General features: G+C 37.8%; 1 protein-coding gene across 1 annotated transcript; it reads right to left on the reverse strand.

The window, feature by feature from the left end:
* Positions 1 to 1,706: 1,706 nt before the first annotated feature.
* On the reverse strand, positions 1,707 to 20,656 carry LOC144632939 (epsin-2-like). The gene is made up of 2 exons (XM_078491695.1): positions 18,462 to 20,656; positions 1,707 to 6,316 (listed from the first exon to the last, which is right to left on the reverse strand). Exon 1 carries the CDS (start codon positions 20,080 to 20,082, stop codon positions 18,496 to 18,498), a length of 1,587 nt encoding a protein of 528 aa, XP_078347821.1. The 5' UTR covers positions 20,083 to 20,656; the 3' UTR covers positions 1,707 to 6,316; positions 18,462 to 18,495.
* Between the last annotated feature and the right edge of the window lie 550 nt (positions 20,657 to 21,206).

The raw sequence follows: 21,206 nt of genomic DNA on the forward strand, positions 1-21,206 counted from the left end.
TTCTTATTGTAAATTTTATTTTATTATTAGGTGAAATAAAGTTTTTGTTTTGTTGGAGAAGTGAGGGTGGGCAGAGTTGCTACGACACAGTTCTCCCTTGAAGTACCCCTTTGCACCGGCCAAACGGCCGGGGGGGGGGGGGGCACCAAAAAAGTTTGATACGGGGAGGCTCTGCCCCAAGCTCTTACCCCTTACCTTTATTACCATTTTGAAGATGTACCCTTGTGTACTTTTACTGAGAGAAGGTACCCCTTTCATATACCTAAAAGACGTGGCATAGCCTTAGAACAGAACGTTTTCTTGTCATGTTTATGTAGCACTTAATAAATTAAAATAATACAGCCATAAATTGCGTATGTTCGAAATATTTTAATTACAGGCCTTTTAAAAAAATTAAATGACGGATTTTCATACCCTTTCATATACGGTACCTAAACTTGTTAAATCACTACCCTTTTATATACCTGAAGCCTGAAAAAGGTACCCCTTTTGGGCGGAGCCTCCCCGTATAGGCCATATGGAGTACCCCCCCCCCCCCGGGCCAAACGGTTGCAGCTGATGAGCTCAAAATTGGCAAGGTACTCCCATAAATTTCGGATAGGGGTGTGCTGCCAAGGTTCTTAAACCCTGATACTCAGGTTATATTTAAGGATAAAGAAAGCGAAAATTGATACCCTTTTTAAGGCCCAAAACTAGGGCTTTCCACAAGTTGCTCGAGATTTCCAAAAAAGTTGCCCGTAATTTCTCAAAAAGTTGCTCAAAAGTTGCTCCAAAAATACAAAAAAGTTGCTTCTGATAATAAAAGTTGCTCGAAAGTTGCTCCAAAAAATCCAAAACACTGCTTCTTATCAAGAGAATTTATCTAAATTATGCTAATTTCCCTTGAGAGTAAGATTTCTAAGCAGTTTTATGTACTTTTACAGAAAAGAAGTATCAAACAAATATAGGGGAAATTTTTAATAACAAGGAATTCTTACTGAGAAAAATCGGAGAACGATGACGTTATTTTGTGACGAGTTTTGTAATTTTTAATATGCAGATTAAGCCGAAGGTGGACGCCAGATGTTCCTCGAGAATCTCGGCCGTATGTTCGGAACGTTCGTATTGCCTTTGAACAACACTCGGATTATCTCGGAGATCTCGGTTGGAAATTGCTTAAAATGCAAAAAGTTGCTCGTGAGAGAAAAAGTTGCTCGAAGGGGAAAAAGTTGCTCGAAACATGAAAAGTTGCCAAAAAGTTGCCGAGCAACTTGTGGAAAGCCCTACCCAAAACCTGAAAATTACACCCTATTCAAGGGGAGGAGAAGCGTTCCGTGACGACCCAAATAACAGCTAACCACGCACGGCAAGACACAAATCTTTATAAAATCGCTTTTCTAATACCTGAACAGAAAATTCAGTTTTAAGAACATATTGCCAAAAGGAGCAAAAATGATACCCAATTTTTGGACAAAGAACCTCAAAAACCATACCCTATCGGGCGGCACATACCTATATAGGCCACATATGGGAGTACCCCCCCCCCCCCCGGCAAGATAAACCATAGCCTGCGAACCCAGACACATTTCCGGCTGCCTCGTCTCAATCCAGCAAGCGACAGCAAGAAAATACTGCAGAGGTAAATGTGGCTTATGTACATTTATGTAATGATCAAGTTTGTGCATTGACAACTCCATAAAAACTAAACACACGGAACAAGGAAACCATCACAGAAACAATTAGTTTATTTTCTATTTAAGGCTAGGTTGTCCTTTGTTTTTTCCTTGGGCAACCGGGCTCTTAATTTTACTAAAAAATGTTTGCCTGGTAAAATTTCTGGTCATCTTGGAGGACTGCTAATTTTGAACACTGAGTGTTTTATCCTTTTTCCCACTGAACATATAACAAAAAGCGTACAAAGTAGCCATGACTTGTGTTATACTGACCAAAAAATATTCTGGTTATTTCAGAGAAAACACTTTCATGTGTTTCTTGTTTTCTAAATTTCTGTCATGTTCATTTGATTCTGATTGTGCTTTCTGACAGCCGTTTAACATATGGCCATGGCTTCTGTTATTTTAAATATTTACGCTGTTGTCTGTAACTGTTCTGAGGGATACTTGCAATGTTGCATGGCACTTACGCAAAGGTCTGTAATCCTGTATAATATAGTGAATAATATTATACTATAATTACAATTATTTTAAGTTAGCTGGTTTAGTTTCAATTGATTACACTGTTGCTGTCTTGAAACTATGCAAGATTTGTCTGCTGTATACCCCTGCAACAGGTCTACTAGTTCATAACAACCTATTGCATAAACAGTCAGTGAAGTATTTTCATGTGAGGTGACTTTAGGTAAATATTGTGATTTGTCAGGTAATCATACAACAATAGCTTCCATTGGCAGGCTTGGTGTTGCAGATGGTGCGATGACTACATGATGTAAAACAAGGATTACAAAAGACACTAAAAAATATCCAAACCACTGAACAATACTACCTAACCAACATTAGTTTCTGCAACACCAAAATACACCCTTTCCCTATTAGAATAATATTTATTGTTGAGAGGCCTCAAAATCTAGGAGATTTTACTTGTTAGGAGCCTGTTATCACCAACAGAAATGCTATTACTTATAGTTAAGTACCCAAAAGGTGTCCCCTTGTCTGCTGTTTTATAACTTGAGAATTAATGGCAACCTATCACCCTTAATCATTATTGTTTGTATGAAACACTATTACAGCAAGGCGCCCAAATGTGTGACCAGGTTTAATTTTTTCACATTCTTTCATGCAGATTTAATCCAATCAGAAGTCAATTGCTAGCTATCCACGGCTTTTGATTGGATTAAATCTGCACGAAAGAATGTGAATAAATTAAAAGTGGTCACACATTTGGGCGCCTTGCTGTAATGACAACAAGAGCAAATCTATAAATAAAATGTATTTTTGTATCTTAAGGTGCACTGTTTGAGTTTTAAGGTTTTTTCCTGGCCAAAAGACATGCCAAATATGGTTGACTAAACAATTAGAAAAGGCCTTCATCAGGCGGGGAAACAAGTGCCACTTGATGGCGACATCACTTCTCCGGGAAGTGACTGAGCCTGCGGTTTTCGTCCCAGAAGTTGTTAAGCAACATGATGTATTCATATGCACAATGGCTTTCGGAGTAGTTGCAAGCGCTCGTGCCAGTTTTTGATTAGATGAAATAACTTGAAAATTCATTGAGTGCTTCAACAAAGATTTGCTAAAACTGGCACTTATTCCGCCAACTGGCACCGAAACAAATGTGGCAGAACACCTTACATTATTAATTTTAAAAGCCTAACATATGTAAGTGTTCCATAGCAAAACAGTGGTAGCCAAAGCAACTCTCTTAAATCCTAAAAATAAAATAAAATGCAATCCTAAATAAAATAAAATGCAAAAGAATGGCCACAGAACTGACTAGCCTGTCATACATAACAAAGATATAGAGAGAACCGCATGGCACCTGTGTAAATAGGATATTTAATTTTTTTTAAAATGTGTTTGAGTGCCGTAAGAGGGCAATACTGCCGATACACCAATTCCCTTTGGATATACACCCTTTTAAGGACGTTTCGCGCTAATTGTTTATGCACATCCTTACTGCGTACGTAATTCATGTTCAAATCTTTGTTGAAGCACTCAATGAATTTTTCAAGTTTTTTCATCCAATCAAAAACTAGCACGAGCGCTTACAAGCACTCCCATATCATGTATCATCACATCACATCAGGCCATGTCATGCACAAGCCCACGGACTGAGAAATCTTTCTAAACACATATTGGGTGAGTAGTCGTTGTGTTAATTTCGCTTGCAGTTTGCTCCCCATTTTTTTCGGGATAAATAACCTTTTGGGATAAATCTCTACCGATTGACAATCAAAGAGCTCTTCGAGCTACAACTGAATTTTTTTCACCAAGTTTAAAAGTTTAGGTTTTATTTCTTGAAAATATATGAGCAGGAAGTGATTCAAACATTTCTTTGATGCACAAGATAACAAATAAATGGCGGAATGTCTATTACATTGATATAAGATATTTTTGTCTCATGTGACTTAGTATGTCTGATTAGCACACTCGTGTAGGCATCTGACTGGGGAGCGAGAGGTCGAGAGTTCAAATCCCAAAGGAGACAGTTTTTTTCTTTTTTTAACCCTTAGCACTAAAATGGTTTGTTGATTATAGGTATGAATTGCAGAATAATTTACATGTAAGCCATAAATAAATATATCAGAACATAATTATAGACTGATTCAGGTACAAATGTACCTGTGCTGTTACATCTGAAAAGCTTTTCTTTTTCTTGCGAACAAGCAGCCACACACTCGATTTTAGCCAACGCTCTGGTTTCTAGATAGATCAATCGTTAATGAAGTTTATGAGAAACCCGATTTAGTTTTTATATGCTCCTTCATGTACGACGCCACAATCATTGACAAAAGTGTTGACACATTGTCAATTTACGCCCTTTTTATTGTTATATGGACCAATTTCATCCTTTTGCCCCACCTTTCCAACCCCCCTTCCCCCAACCAAATTCCTGGGCGGTTGAGATTAATGTTTAACAAGATCTACGATATCGTGAGGCTAGGAAATACTCCCATTTGTTGCTGAAATTCCCCAAAACAGAGATAAATTACTTTTTGTCAAAATTATCTTGCTAGAACGGTTCTTGGCCACACAAATGGCGAAAATGTGTAAATTTGAACAATTAACCATGGTTAACCATCAGTCTAGAAAGGATCAAGAATGTTCTTTATTTACTGATGGTTAACCATGAAATTTCAAAAGGTAGACACCTTTTGGTCTTGCTGAAGGCTGTTTATAGTAAAAAAAAAGACAATGAAGACTTACGTATCTTAAATTAGGTTTTCATTTTTAAGAAATGCTTAAAACAAGCATCAATAAAACACAAAGTAACAACAATTGGAGCTGTCATGCGCACTTGTCACGCTTTATCCAACTGCGTTGGATATGTCACAAGGTATATTACATTACATAAGCGCTTTGTTATTTTGACATAACAGTTATTCGCCTAACGGTAAAATTTCCTTCATTATTCCATAAACTGGCATTTGGAAATGAAATGGGCAGTAAACAGGGGCTTAGTATTTCTTTGGTCGTCTTGAACGATGATTTGCGTGCGTGACCTCCTCGCAGTTTAATGTCTTCAAAAACCTCTATGCTATACGCCAAAGGCTAGGAAATGTGTTATTAGTTCAACATAATTTCCTTCTTTTTCAACCAATTTCACATCAGAATTAAGCAGATATAAGTGGGAGTTTCTTCATCAATTTTAGCAGCGATAAACACTATGCCTCAATTTATTCTATTTGTGACCCTTTTATTGCGTTATCGTCAAATTCGTTAATGGCCTCTAATTAGAAACCAATTAATACAGCATCAATGCCGATTGGACAATTAAAAACAACAGATGGTAGAAATAAATTTATGTTATAACCGATTAATCATTACACACTGTTCTTAAGATACATTCCGTTTGCACCTCAGACAATCATTGACAAAAGTGTTGACACATTGTCAGTGGTCATATCGTGTGATGAGATCAAATTTATCCAAATAAGCGCCTTCTTTCAGATATCATATCTCGAAAACAAATTCGGTGACCTCAAATTTTTTTTTACATTTCTGACATAAGGAACAACTAGCAGTTGTGAAAGTTTAGGAAAAATTGCAATGTTGGAAGATTTTCACGCGAACGTCCTTAATTTAGGAGGGTTCCCACAGGGCAAAGACAATTCTTGACCCTGGTGGGATTTGAACCCACATTGGTAGATCTAATCTGCAGGTTGTGGGTTCAAATCCCACCGGGGTCAAGAATTTTCTTTGCCCCGTTGGAACCATTCCAAATTTCTTTTAGAAGGGTGAATATCCAAGGGAATTTGGTGTATCGGCAGTATTGCCTACTACTGGCACTCATACACATTTTAAAAAAATATTTAATATCCTATCATACATGACACACGACTTATCTGTTATCATTTCCAGTTTGTTTGACTGATCAATCCGCAAATTTCATGAGTTCTCTTGTCATTGACAACTCCCTGATACACCAAAATCACGTGTTGTGCTGGAAAAAACCCTTTTCTTTTGGTATTAACATACCTAAAATGATAAGTTGTGATAGCTTTCCTTTACAGTGTCCACTAAACAAAAGTAAGATGACTATTTACTTGCAGAAAACTCAAGAAGTAATCTGTATGTTAATTTGAAGACCAGTTCACTTGAATTATATTTACATTCAATATCATGATTTTCTTCTTTTTCTTCCCAAGTTTCTTGAAGTGCTACCTGCCAAAAAAACAAAAATATGTTTTATTTTACCACATTTTTCTCTTGCAATTTAAGAGGGGTTAGAAAAAAGAGGAATCAGGAAGGGGCTATATTGGTAAGGGACTGAAATAAAATAGAGAAAAAATTGCTAGATGCAAAGTTTTAAAAACCGTTTGTCGAGTCAAACAGCAGTTTGCGATTTCGAGTCCTGTTGATATTAATACTGTCATCATTGCCTTAAACACGCAGTGAGCCTATAAATAGACCCCAAATAGCACTTTGTTGGCTTCAATTTTAAACAGTCGTGTCTGAGTTACAGTCATGAACAGAAGCGCTCCCCAAATTTTGCTTTTTAGATGCGAACCATGTTCATTTATGTTGAATTAACAGCCTCTAATACACTATATGCTATCAATAATGTTATCCATAAAAGGTTAAAAAATTAAATCAAAAACTTGTACATGAATCCTGGAAATTTCAAAATTCATGTTCACCATGCACAAACACCATTATGAGATGAAAGCTAAAACAGATAATGCTTAACACATCAACTGTTTCAGTCTTTTGTTTTTGTGGAAAGAGAATGTAAACAAGACTACCAATAACGACATTTGAGAAGCAATCTTTATCTGGCAAATTGAAAGCGAACCAGGAGAGTATGCTCTTTTCTAATGTAACATGTTACTATTATATTATCGTGAAATGGCAACAATCCGCAATTGAAACTTTAAGTGAACACTTCAACTTAGGGCTTCAAAACTAAAAGTTGCATTTGCTTTTTAACTTTATAATATATATGTGGTTAATGGTTAACTTTACCCTTTCACCACACTAAACCGGAAAACCGGGATTCGATTTCCCACTGGCACGTACTAAACAGCTTTTCTGGGAATTTGACCGCTTAAGATTTGAGATCAGAGACCTAGGAACTAGGCTCCCAGACGGGGTCTAATATATTGTAAATTGAAAGCACATGGTCAGACTTCAAAATGGTGTCCTTGAATTGTGAAGTGAAGGAAAAGAACTCCATAAAAACATGAAGTGAAGACAGGCGATTCAACATTTTCCACCATATTTTGATTGACTAAGAAGATGCTCTTTCTAAGAGTTAGAATTTTGAGGCCAGTTTAAAAACTTGGAAGGAATTATTTTCACAATTTGTCAATGGGGAATGGCTCGAGTTGTTGAAGACTTCTTCGAACCTCTGATGCCAAGATCAAAGCCGTATGGATTCAAACTGTGCTATGGTTTTCTACAGTCACAGTTTTCGTGTGGGTGAACAACGCGGTAAGAGTTGTACAAAGTTTCCATTACCGTTAAGATCCATGTATAAGCCGCACCTTTTCCCACTAAATTTAAGTCCAAAATCCAGGGGGGCGGCTTATCTACAGAAACATCTCTGGTTGGAGTTCTCAAAGGTTAATTAATATTCATAAAAAAACTTCTCAAGACGTCACTGAATAAAGGTATAACAACCTGAAATCTTTGTTGTTGTTCATAGCCTTTTACTTTTATTCTGCAAAAGCTGTTTGCAATGAAGCCTGCCGGTCACTTCGAAGCATGTCTTTTTGCCGCGTGCAAGAAAGCACCTAGATAAAGGCAAGTACTCACAAGGCAAATTTATGGCCCACCGCTTCCCCTTTTTATGACTTTCACAGCAAATGCATCTGCTGGATTATCAAAATCTTATTCTGCATAAAGTTTTTATCCTGTTGCGGGTAGCAGTTTCCAAGAAACTTGAAAACGTGGTTTCTTCCGAAGAAAGTGCCACCATGTTTGTTTTCAATGCCCAGACTCCTCTCTAGATTTCAAAGCTTGGCTACTAAGCATTCATGATTCACGTACGATTCGTACGAACATGGTACAAATTACAAGTGTTTAGGAGGTTGAAGCGATAAACTCGAAAAAATGATATCAAGAGAGCATCCAAGTTTAAGATATTGTGAACTCAAACTAAAGAGGAGGTATGACAAGTGAAATTTCGCTTTCGTAAGACTTAATTTATATTAAACATTGCAACAACTGCCAAGTCAGTGTTTTGAAACCGTGCTTGTTTGCCCTTGTTTGTTACCAATAGAACTTCACTTCAACTTCAAACTTTATTGTCTGTATATTTTTTTCCAAAATTTGAGCTTCCAAATCGGGGGTGCTGCTTATCTACGGGTGCGGCTTATACACGGAACTTTACGGTAATTTTTCCGCTCTTTTTTGAATGAAATAAATGTTTTAATTTATCACAATGTTTTTCTCTAGGATTTTCTTGCTTGTGTTGTAATTTTTGGAATACCAAATCCTATTTGAAGTGCACAAACCTTGTTTAAAAAATAATTCCATGCTATTTTTGACTGAAAGTTTGACATAGCTAGAAATTTGCTGTTTGGGGGGATTTTTGTACTAGAAATAAAATGGTGAAAGGGTTAAACGTTTTTCTTCTGCAATAATGATGCGAGTAACTGACTCTAGAAAACGAATTTATTCCTTTGAAAGCCCACAACATTTTATTATTTAATTTGTTTAATGTCTCAAGACAAGTTGCTCATGAACGATGCTAAGACAGAACTTCTTCTGATCGGCACCAAACAGCAACTGGGCAAAGTCAGAATTGATAACATAGTGATTGGCACCTCTCCCATTCCCCCCGCAATCCCCCGTTAGAAATCTGGGTGTGTGGTTGGATTCCAATCTATCGATGGGCGACCACATAACAAAAACAAGCTCTGTTGCGTTTTTTTATTTGTATAATATTAGAAGGATTAGGAAATATCTTAGTAAGGAATGTACGGAAACATTGATGCATGCCTTTATATCTAGTCGAATTGACTATTGTAACAGCTTATTATATGGATTACCAGCATGTCAGCTACAGAAATTGCAAAGAGTTCAGAACTCAGCCGCCCGCCTTGTTTTAGAACAAAGCAAATATTGTCACATTACTCCTCTGCTTAGATCACTCCATTGGTTGCCTGTCAAGTTTCGTATTGTCTTTAAGATTTTATTGTTAACGTTTAAGGCTATCCATGGTCTCGCTCCGCCTTACATTACCGAACTTATATCTGTTAGGGATACTGGCGGTAGATACAACTTAAGGTCAAATGATGGAATACTTTTAAACTTTCCTACCATCAAGTCTTTTATTACCCTGGGTGACAGATCTTTTTATATGGCTGCTCCAAAATTATGGAATGATCTTCCCATTTTTGTGTTTTGCTGCAGCCGCAATGGCTGCAAGCAAAACACATTGAGAGCTGAAGTTTGTGCCGTAAGGTGTAAGTGCCGTAAGGTGTAAGTGTCGTAACAGAGGAGAAATCTGAACTACCGATGTCAATCAAATCCATGAACAAACAAAATCGAAACCAATGAACCGTAGCGCTGATCGCATTCGAAGTTACGGGCCAAAGTATTCGAACGCAAACCACGTTGGACACGTTGGAAAACAGAAAACCGATTTAAAAGTATATCGCATTGGGAAAGAAAACAAACTGTGGCGCGACCACTCCAGTTTTATGAGAAAATTATTCTGCAGTTTTCATCATTTACGAAAAGAGCGAAGACTTGGAACCTCGCCGAAGGTCATAAATATTTTCTCCAAAGGACCGGTTAGTGCACAGTTTGTAAACTTTCGCTTTGAAAATAAACTTACCCTCACCTTGTCTACACTGTCTACAGCATACTAGTACTGTATTAACTCTGAACTTCATATTTTAAAATAAAATGTATGAACGTGTAACTTGTCACGCAACTGAAGACAGCTGGAAAGGAATATACCATGCTGGTAGGCTGCACCGCTAATTGTAGCTGTATTCGAGCTATATAAAAGACAGCTAGAAACGAATTAATACTAGTAACATCACAATGGGAAAGAAACTTATTCAGTGGTTCACACCGTAGAAAACAAAGAAATATTAAAGGAAGTTCTCATTCACCAGATTCACTGCATCAGATGCAACATTCGTCAGTTCGTGTTTAAATGCGTGGCGACCAGTTTGTTTACTAGTTATTAAAAAATAATACGGTCTTCATTTAATAAACAGTTCATCCTTAAATTTCAGCTTTTCTACGACTGACAGGTAGGTACTATAGTATAAGCCCCGCTAAAATAGCTGGAAAGGGAAAGTTTTTTGAAAAATGAATTTTTGACTGCCAGACGCGCTGGCGCCACATGTTTATTTTGTGAAGATTAATTAAACGCCGTGAAAAATAGAATTTGATGTCCAGCGAGCCACTGCATCTTCGGCTACGCAGTCCTCAGTGAATCCTCCAACTTCACAAATTTCTAAAACTTTAAGAAAACGAACTTTCGCAGAATCAAAAATTGGTCCTTATCGATCTTCCGATCTTGTTGTGAAGACACTGAAATTCGACGAGTGTTCATGCGTGAAGGGATGACTGACGAATGATAATAATTATTTGTAAACTTTCGCTTTCAAAATGAACTTTGCGTTACGTTCAACGCCGTCTTTCTGTTGTTGTACGCCGGTGCGCGTGCGATTATTTATAATTTCGGAATTTTGATCAGTAAAATTATCAGGATTGAATTAACACAAAGTGACTACAATATAGTGCAATTATTAACCTGCACACAAGTGACAGACAATAAAAGACGTTGGATTTCAATCTCGACTCACTTGTCTTTCATCAACATGTTCCCTAAGACTTTGCTCTAGCAGCAAAACACATGGACCCATTGGGGCCCTATTTTTAATATTATTATTATTATTATTATTATTATTATTATTTTTATTATTTTTTATTATTTTTTATTTTTATTTTATTTTTATTTTTTTTTATTTTTTATTTTTTAAATATTTTATCTGTAAATAGTTTTAAAAAGTATCTTACGACTAATTTGTTTCAGAAGGCGTTTTTAAGCTAATTTTTATTTTTTATTGATTGTAATTTTACACTTATCATGTATTTTAGTATTTTTATTAATTGTGACCCTATTTGGGAAAAGCAGGCTTAACGAAAATAGCGTTGTGCCGTTTTTCCGTTGGAAATGCATTTTCAACGCGTTGAAGAACATTTTCAATGCATTGAAAACGCGTTGAAGAACACTTTCAATGCATTGAATATGCGTTGAAGAAAATCGTTTTGAAATGTTTCTCAGCAAAAACGAAATGCGTTGCAAAATCAATTTACTGGTAATATATTTTCAAAATATTATTAACGTGTTTTGAAACATTCGAAAACGAAATCACCGAGCACTTAGAATCATTCACGGGACTATTCCCGGGGGGACTGTTGTGCCAGTTTTCGAAATTCTCTACAGCGTATTATAAAGCCACTTGCATCATTAATTTCGCTTTGAATTTGGAGAAGAAACTCATCAAATACACGGACTATTCCTGTAATTTTGCAAAACGCTATAAATGCATAATAAACTTCGAAGTGGCGTCGAATGAAATCATGCTGCATGTCTGAGTTTCAAAATTTATGACATTCGATATCTTCCATAATCGCACGCACGCAACAAGTTCTGAAGATAAATATATTTTATTCCGCGACCACAACTCTCTATTACTGGTGCCGATTAAACCCGTCTGCTGTTAAGTTACCAATAAAAGCTTCGCTTCGCTGGCCGTTGCAATAAAACAGCATAAAAATAAAAGGCGCAAACTTTAATTTTTTTAGCGACGGGTAAACAGTCATGCGGCGCTACATTGTCTGCCGTGTCTGCTTCGTATAAATTATTTTTCAGATTATTCTGAAAAGATTTGTAAACCGTTCAAGTTTCATCCAGTTTACAAACGCAGAAAACTTTAAACAGAAGACTTTATGTCTCATAAAAATCTCTTAAATGCCTTTGCCGAGTAAAAAAGTTACACTTGATCAAATATTAATTAGTGCTGGGATAAACTTAATCACCAGTTCATTTTGTTGGGACGGTTCATGTCATCCAACAAGTCACGCACGGCGCAGTATGAGTTCGGGAGCGAAACATAATTATTATTTTCGTGGTCTTGGCTCTTTATGCTTGCGGTTCTTAAAAAAAAATAACACTTTTTATATTCTCTTAGTTAAATAAAATCAAATTCTTTCTGATGCCGAATTTTGACGTCTTTATTGGAACAGAGCGAAATATCCAGTATTTCAACCTTTTGCGGAACATTCCCATTTTAACGTTGGAAAAAGCAGCCAACGCGTCAAGAAACATCTTTTATTCGTTACTAAACGTTTTCGAACATTTCCAACGTTTTCACAACGGACTGAATAACATTGTGAATGCGTTGAGAATCATTTCCAATGCGTTGTAAATGCATTAACAACGCGTTGTAAATGCATTATCAAAGCATTGTAAATGCATTGATACCATACGTTACAACGCTATTTTCGTTAAGCCCGGTTTTCCCAAATAGGGTCACAATTTTAGGGCCAGTTAGTAATTTATATTTTTATAAATATTGTAATGCGCAAGTGAAAATCCTTGATTGATACTTGCGCAATATAAGTCCATTACCGGTAATTATTAATGCATTTATCCAATACTCTGGTTACATGCACTAAACTAGGGCACTTGAGAGTAGGAAACTCTTTGTCTTTGTGTATCTTTCACTATTTCTAAGCTTGTTTTCAATTGTTTGAACCCTCACAACAAAACAGCAAATTTTAACAAGAGGGTCTAGGAAATAAAGTACTTCTTAAGCCGATGAAATTCTCTTTAAAGTTTCGAACACAAACAAGTTTGGATCACAATACCCGATTCCCTCTATAGCGCGCGCCTGCAGGGAATCACAGTAGTTGTATTCATCAAACCATGCGCGAGACTCAGCAATGTGCATCGTTGCTAAGTCTTTGCGCATGGCTTGATGAATACAACTACCGTGATTCCCTGCAGGCGCGCGCTATAGAGGGAATCTGGTATTTGACAAACAAAAAGCCACTTGATTTGAGTTCTCAACCAATGAAATCATCTCATTTGGATTTGTGATTGGCAAGCTGAACAGTTCAGCCTTCTTATATAGGATTGCTCTGTGTTTAAGTAGCTGATATGTCATGTGATTTGTTTGTGGAGAAACCATGTTTACACTTCTTTTTATCCTATGTATTCAACATTATGTACCGTAAACACCCGCACCCTGAGTTTAACAACTCAAATGTTGGAAAAAAAGTTTTTTGAAAGTAAATCAAAGAAAATCCAAAGTTGAGTCTTTAGGAAGTCTTCTTTATCGAACGTAAACTCAATGAACATTAAAACAGAAAATACAGTATGTGGTCCTTGGTCCGCGACTTTTTCGAATATGATTTAATATTTCCTTGATATCTAAACTTCGGCAAAAAATGAATGTTTCCAATGATTCTTTGACTATTCTTCTTTGGTATGTTAAATTTTTAGCTTTTTTACTGTCAGTTACGATGCAAAATTCGCGCTTGTCAACAGACAGGTAAATTTGCCTTTCTTGAAATTTCAACTTTTCGCGGGTCCGTGAATTACATGGTCGCGTTTACTAAGCTAGTGCATAGATAAAACGCAACGGGATAACATGTTTTTTTGGAGAACAGGTTAATAGATCAATAGATTTCAGAATCTGCGAAGAAATTTGCTGCAGAGTTGCAAATTTTCGGTTTAGCGACTAATGAAAGTTATAAACAATTTTCGCATATGGGTCCTTGGTCCGTGACCTTTGACTGTGAATTAACAAAATGTTCTAAAACAACGATCATTCAGAAAGATATTAAGTACTGGGTGCACACATTGGTGCTACGGCATTTATCCTCGCTTCAAATGTTTCAAAATTAAATTGGAGAGTTATAAAGAGAAGAAATTATGACGCGGGTTTCGTTGGAGACTTCGGTCTGAAAGAAATCTGAAGAATATACTGGTTGTTTTATACTCGCACCTAACAACGACTTCCAGAAAAACTGAAGCTTAAAAATGTCAAAAATAGTATAGAATAGATTAAACTTTTTTGAAAATTATTGCGATTTACAGTAATGTTCACTTTGTTTACGTGACTCGCGGATAAAGGACCAAATGTGCGGACCAAGGACCAGCGAGCACGGTCACTGTTTTTTGAATTACACAAAAAATATTTTAGTTTAGGCATTGCCACTTTGCAATTATAAAGAGAGACATAAAATCTATCTTCAAGAAAAATTTCAGCTCATCGGGCTTTGATTCAGGTAAGATATTCAAGTGCTTGTGCTTGACCAAGGGCCACATACTGTACTTCAGTTAAAGTTATAGGCCATTGTTGACACTGCAAACAGTATAGGAGCTGTCAAACTTGCAAAAGCAATGGCCGGTACTCTCTTGTAGTTTTATTTTTTTTTAATTTACATAATTTTCTATAAATTAGCATCAGTTAACAAAAATAGGGCCCCAATGGGTCCATGTGTTTTGCTGCTAGAGCAAAGTCTTAGGGAACATGTTGATGAAAGACAAGTGAGTCGAGATTGAAATCCAACGTCTTTTATTGTCTGACACTTGTGTGCAGGTTAATAATTGCACTATATTGTAGTCACTTTGTGTTAATTCAATCCTGATAATTTTACTGATCAAAATTCAGAAATTATAAATAATCGCACGCGCACCGGCGTACAACAACAGAAAGACGGCGTTGAACGTAACGCAAAGTTCATTTTGAAAGCGAAAGTTTACAAATAATTATTATCATTCGTCAGTCATCCCTTCACGCATGAACACTCGTCGAATTTCAGTGTCTTCACAACAAGATCGGAAGATCGATAAGGACCAATTTTTGATTCTGCGAAAGTTCGTTTTCTTAAAGTTTTAGAAATTTGTGAAGTTGGAGGATTCACTGAGGACTGCGTAGCCGAAGATGCAGTGGCTCGCTGGACATCAAATTCTATTTTTCACGGCGTTTAATTAATCTTCACAAAATAAACATGTGGCGCCAGCGCGTCTGGCAGTCAAAAATTCATTTTTCAAAAAACTTTCCCTTTCCAGCTATTTTAGCGGGGCTTATACTATAGTACCTACCTGTCAGTCGTAGAAAAGCTGAAATTTAAGGATGAACTGTTTATTAAATGAAGACCGTATTATTTTTTAATAACTAGTAAACAAACTGGTCGCCACGCATTTAAACACGAACTGACGAATGTTGCATCTGATGCAGTGAATCTGGTGAATGAGAACTTCCTTTAATATTTCTTTGTTTTCGACGGTGTGCACCACTGAATAAGTTTCTTTCCCATTGTGATGTTACTGGTATTAATTCGTTTCTAGCTGTCTTTTATATAGCTCGAATACAGCTACAATTAGCGGTGCAGCCTGCCAGCTGTCTTTGCGTGACAAGTTACACGTTCATACATTTTATTTTAAAATATGAAGTTCAGAGTTAATACAGTACTAGTATGCTGTAGACAGTGTAGACAAGGTGAGGGTAAGTTTATTTTCAAAGCGAAAGTTTACAAACTGTGCACTAACCGGTCCTTTGGAGAAAATATTTATGACCTTCGGCGAGGTTCAAAGTCTTCGCTCTTTTCGTAAATGATGAAAACTGCAGAATAATTTCTCATAAAACTGGAGTGGTCGCGCCACAGTTTGTTTTCTTTCCCAATGCGATATACTTTTAAATCGGTTTTCTGTTTTCCAACGTGTCCAACGTGGTTTACGTTCGAATACTTTGGCCCGTAACTTCGAATGCGATCAGCGCTACGGTTCATTGGTTTCGATTTTGTTTGTTCATGGATTTGATTGACATCGGTAGTTCAGATTTCTCCTCTGTTACGGCACTTACACCTTACACCTTACGGTCCTTACGGTCATTACGGCACAAACTTCAGCTCTCAATGTGTTTTGCTTGCAGCCATTGCGGCTGCAGCAAAACACAAAAATTAACGGCACCTTTACCAAATGTTCCCGCAGATAAGCCGCACCCCCGCTTTCGAGCGAAAATTTTTGGAAAAAAGGTGCGGCTTATCTGTGGGTTTTTACGGTAACTCTTACCGGCATCTGCAATTATCGCTAACAGTGATGTTAGTGTGATTTGTTTGTGGAGAAACCATGTGTACACTTCTTTTTATCCTATGTATTCAACATTAATGTAACTCTTACCAGTTACTGCAATTATCCCTAACAGTGGACCCCCAAGCAAACAAAGATTTCAGATTGCTCACATTTGCAATCTGAACAAAATACCAGTTGGCCTTCTGGAATGGTCTCAAAAGTTATGAACTAACTAGGCTTTCTTCACTATACTCAAAATCAAGCTTTAGTCAACTTATTCTGCTATTGCAGATGTTGAATTTTGCTAAGTCATTTCAGTATACAGCAGAAACCCGGTAACTCGAACTCGGATAACTCAAACAACCCCGCTAACTGGAACTAACTTCCATTTCCCTTTGACCCACTTTTCAGTCATTTTTACTCGATAAACTCAAAACCCCCGCTAACTCGAACTGTTTTTCGTTTCCCTTCAGAGTTCAAGTTATCGGGGTTCTACTGTACATACAACAATGAAAACTTCTGTAAGTGAACTTACATTCATCTGAAATTTAACAAAGCAAATCACTCTCTCCTGATCAAAAACCTCTGTTTAACTGCTAGAAATCAAATATGTTTTATGAACTAACTAGGCTTTCTTCACTATACTCAAAATCAAGCTTTAGTCAACTTATTCTGCTATTGCAGATGTTGAATTTTGCTAAGTCATTTCAGTATACAGCAGAAACCTGGTAACTCGAACTCGACTCCATGCATCCAGCTCTGTTGCCGAGTAAACTCAGAGCATATGGCTTTGAAGAGAATCTCATCAATTTGTTACGCTCCTATTTATGTGATCGCTCCAACAGAGTAAAGCTGGCATCTCAAAAAAGTTCTTGGAAACAAGTTAACCGAGGTTGCCCCCAGGGATCAGCGTTGGGACCGTTATTGTGGAATATCTTTCAAAATGACTTAGTCTATGAAATTGAACAGAACCTAAGCATGTACGCTGATGACCATCAGCTTTTTGAAATCAGCAATAGCGTTACGTCGATTAATGACAACCTTAATGCGAGCGCAACAAAAGCCTCTTTATGGTACGAGTCAAACTTACTTAAGGGGAATCTATCGAAATACCATACCATGCTAATCAACAATAAACAAAGGGACAGCAGAGACGAGATAAGCATAAATGTACAAGGAACTGACATTGAATCTCTGAACAGTATTAAGTTATTAGGTGTCACTATTGACAACATGCTTAATTTCAGCGAGCACATAAATATCACGTGCAAGAAGGCGAACCAGAGGATAGGTGTATTAATGAGACTCAAGAACTTAGTACCCACCGTTGCGAAACTACACCTTTTCAAAGCTGCAATTCTTCCGTACCTCACCTATTGCCATCTTACCTGGCATTTCTGCCGAGCAAGTGACAAGAGAAAGCTCGAACGCACCCAGGAGAGAGGTTTGCGTGCAGTCTTCAGAGATAGCAAATCTACATATGAGCAACTACTGAAGAAAGCTAACTTAAAATCTCTTTATGAAAGAAGGCTACAGGATATAGCCTGTATGATGTTCAAAGTGAAACATGATCTGTGCCCCCCGAACGTCAAAAATTTGTTTTCATTGATAAGTTCTACTTACAACCTTAGAGGCGCAGATTTCCACATTCCCAGATTTAATACTGTCACCTATGGGAAACACTCGCTAAGATATATCGGGCCTATGCTGTGGAATCGACTCCCAACTAACTTAAAAAACTTACCGTCACTGCAATCTTTTAAAAGGCAGATCACTTTAACTAACCTTTCACTGAAAATTGAACATGGATGTCACAACTGCGTTTTATGTAGTACATGATTTATTTTAAATACGAATTAACTTATTTTAAAATTGTTATTGAAATTATTTGTAAATAGCGTAGTTAAATTTTAGTCTGTTTTTATTGTAAATATCAATTTTAAGTCTTTTTATTATTATTATTTTTATTTATTTTATGTGTCCCCTATTAGTAGAGAGTGTTTCACTCTCGGCTAGAATTCCTTTGACACATTAATAAAGTTGTTGATTGATTGATTGATTGTTTTTCCGATGCTCAAAGTTGTAAAAGATGATTGTCATCATGACAATCAGAGATGGCAAACCAAAAATGATATTTACTATGCAATTTTAAGATGCAACAAGCATGCGTTTGAATGTTTTTATACAAAAATGCTCATTGCTGTCCACTACAAAAAAGTCTTATAAACACAAGGTCAAATTAAACAAACCTACTTTTTGCTGAGACCTGCTGGCAGGCTTTCCTCATAAGAAAGGGTTGCTTTGAACTGAATGTTGGGGTCCTGAACCAGAATCTGGAATAAGTGGGGCAGGTAACAACACTTCTCCACCAATACTTGGCATATTGCTTGGCATTGCAACTGGTTGTTCACGGAGCTGATTCAGTGTTGGTGCTTGTGGTTTATCTTGCACAAATGGATTTGTTGACCTGGATGCTGCTGGTTGGCTGGACAGGAATGGGTTGATAACAGGATCAGGCTTTTTAGTAAGTAGATCTAAGTTCACCAAATTAGAAACCCTGCTATCCAAAAACTCCTCAGGTTGTTTTCTATTTTCTGACACTTGGTCTTTATTAGCCAAGTTATATGGATCCAAGGGTTGTTGACTTGCAAATCCACCAGCTGTAGTAATCTGGTTGAAACCACTGAAACTTTCACTCTGGGTAGGTCCCCATGGCCCTTGAGATTGTGGTACTACAGCTGCAGGGAATGAGTTCCCTCCACTCCAAGGATCGCTTGGGGCAGGCGCCACAGTTGAAGCAGCATGAACAGTTGTTGCTCCCCAGGGATCTGTGCCTCCAACCATAGCTCCCAAGGAAGATGTCCCATTAGAAGCTCCAAAAATATTCTGTGTTGTGTTCATTGGCAACTGAGGTTCTGGACTACCTCCCCAAGGGTTGGAAGTAGAACTAGTACTTGGAGTGGTACCACTGTCCCAAGGATCAGGTTGTGACATAGGGGGTTGTGGAACTGCTGATGATGAAGAACCCCATGGGTCAAACGTATCCTGTGATGACATTGTCACCCCACCACTTGCAACATCCAACAGGGATGGCTCCTGAGGGGCATGCTGACTTTGGTTAATGGCCATCTGTAGGCGCTGATCATCCCTCTCCTCCATTTTCTCTTTTTCTTCTGCCTCCTGTTTACTTAGTGCTAAGGCTAGTTGCAACTGTAACTCCTCCTCATTAGGATTAGATGGACGGCAGTTTTCCATATCGCCGCCTACGACTTTCCTGCCTGGTTCCCATGAGCGGCTTGTGGGTACAGTAACGGCCGGTGCTGATGAACTTTCAAGACGCAGATCAGATGTGCTACCCGAATCTCGTAAGTTGCCCGCTTTTATTGAATCGCTTCCAATTCCAGAATTGGCTTGGGCGAATCTTTCTTTCGCTTTCAACGCTCGAGCCCTTTCACTCTTCAGACGATCTTCATCTTTCAATAATCCAACAAGCTGCTTAGCTTTTTCACGCACGTTCATTCCTTGATCTTTACCATCTTTGTCAATAAACTGAAAATCTTTTAAAGTTTGAATTGCATACAAGTTCTCGCGGCACTGTTGAGCCACTCTTTCAGATCCGGTCTTTATAATATAATCCAAAACAACCAACGATTTGTAAACATGCCGCCAATTTTTACCATGGTCATTGAGTCTTTTCCAAATCATCCCCATAATTTCCGAAAAAGCAACCACGTTGTAAGTCGCATCGGCAATTTCAGTCATCACGGAACTTGACGGTCCCCATGGATCGTTTGAGGTTGCTTCACGAACCTTCACTTCGGCGTTGGAGTAATTGTTTACTACGTTTTTTAACTGTCGCCTCACGGACATTTTGAGACTTGAAATCTTTAGGTCAATAGGAAGCAGAAATAATAAGTTTTGACTCTGAAAAAACAGACTACAAAATATCCGTCCAAGATGGCTGACACATCCAAATACAACGCCTCGCGATGTCGAACATAACTAGATTACCCCCCGCAATGAACCCCCGCAAATATGTCGCCGGAGTGTGCGCGGTGTCATGTCTAGGACCCAGAGCCCAAGTTTACTGACGAAATTTCTTAACGAGTAGCTCTGGGAACTACACATCACCATCAAACATTTTTATAAGTTTAGAAAAACCACAACGAAGACTGGTAGCTGCCAGCCGAAAAATTGTACACCAGAAACCATTATTGCCCCTGTTGTCACATGTCATGGAGTTATGCAAATGTTCAATGGGCATTTTTTCTTCAGTGTTTGTAATACTGTAGATCATTCCACATATTGCCCAAGCACAGGAGCCGTCAACATACGACATTGCATAATAACGTTATTATAATAGTTTTTAAATCTTTTTTGCCAATTTCGAATTATTTCTTTCAATCGTTATTTAGTTCTTATCATAATGTCTCAGTCAATTCCATGATCCAAGCAAGATTCCCCCCCCCCCCCACCCCCGGGCATTTGACCCCTACTGAGGCCCAGATAGTGGGGAATTTTCATCGCTTTCAGTGTTACGTGCATAGTGAATTTCTGTCGACATCAATCTTTCGACATGCTTAACAAACAACACAGATCGAAATCTGCCAATCACAGCCCACTAGCATGACCTTCTGGGCTCATTTGCATGAAACCACCAACAGTATGCATCAGTCTCGATTGGCTAATTTCAAGCAGCACGTCGAAAGATGGATGTAGAAAGATAGCCATGCACGTAACATCAAAGGCAGGTGTAGTCCAAGGGGGCGTGGGCCCCCTCTTTTCTTTGGATTGGCTTTAAGAAATTGTAACCAACCACAAGAGGTATTGTGCAAATTATCTGGGTTGTGTTGTGGGTATGGGGTGAAGTTGTTGCCTCGCCGAAATGCTTTGGCTACCCCCTTTCTTAATTTTCTGGATTCCTTTCTGAATCTGACCATAAGGTAATTTGTTGGAGGACCCTAGGAAACTAGGATAAAACAATCTTTTTCTGA

The sequence above is a fragment of the Oculina patagonica genome, chromosome 12, assembly GCF_052425735.1.
Source record: "Oculina patagonica isolate OP01 chromosome 12, crgOcupat, whole genome shotgun sequence".
Lineage (NCBI taxonomy): Eukaryota > Metazoa > Cnidaria > Anthozoa > Scleractinia > Oculinidae > Oculina > Oculina patagonica.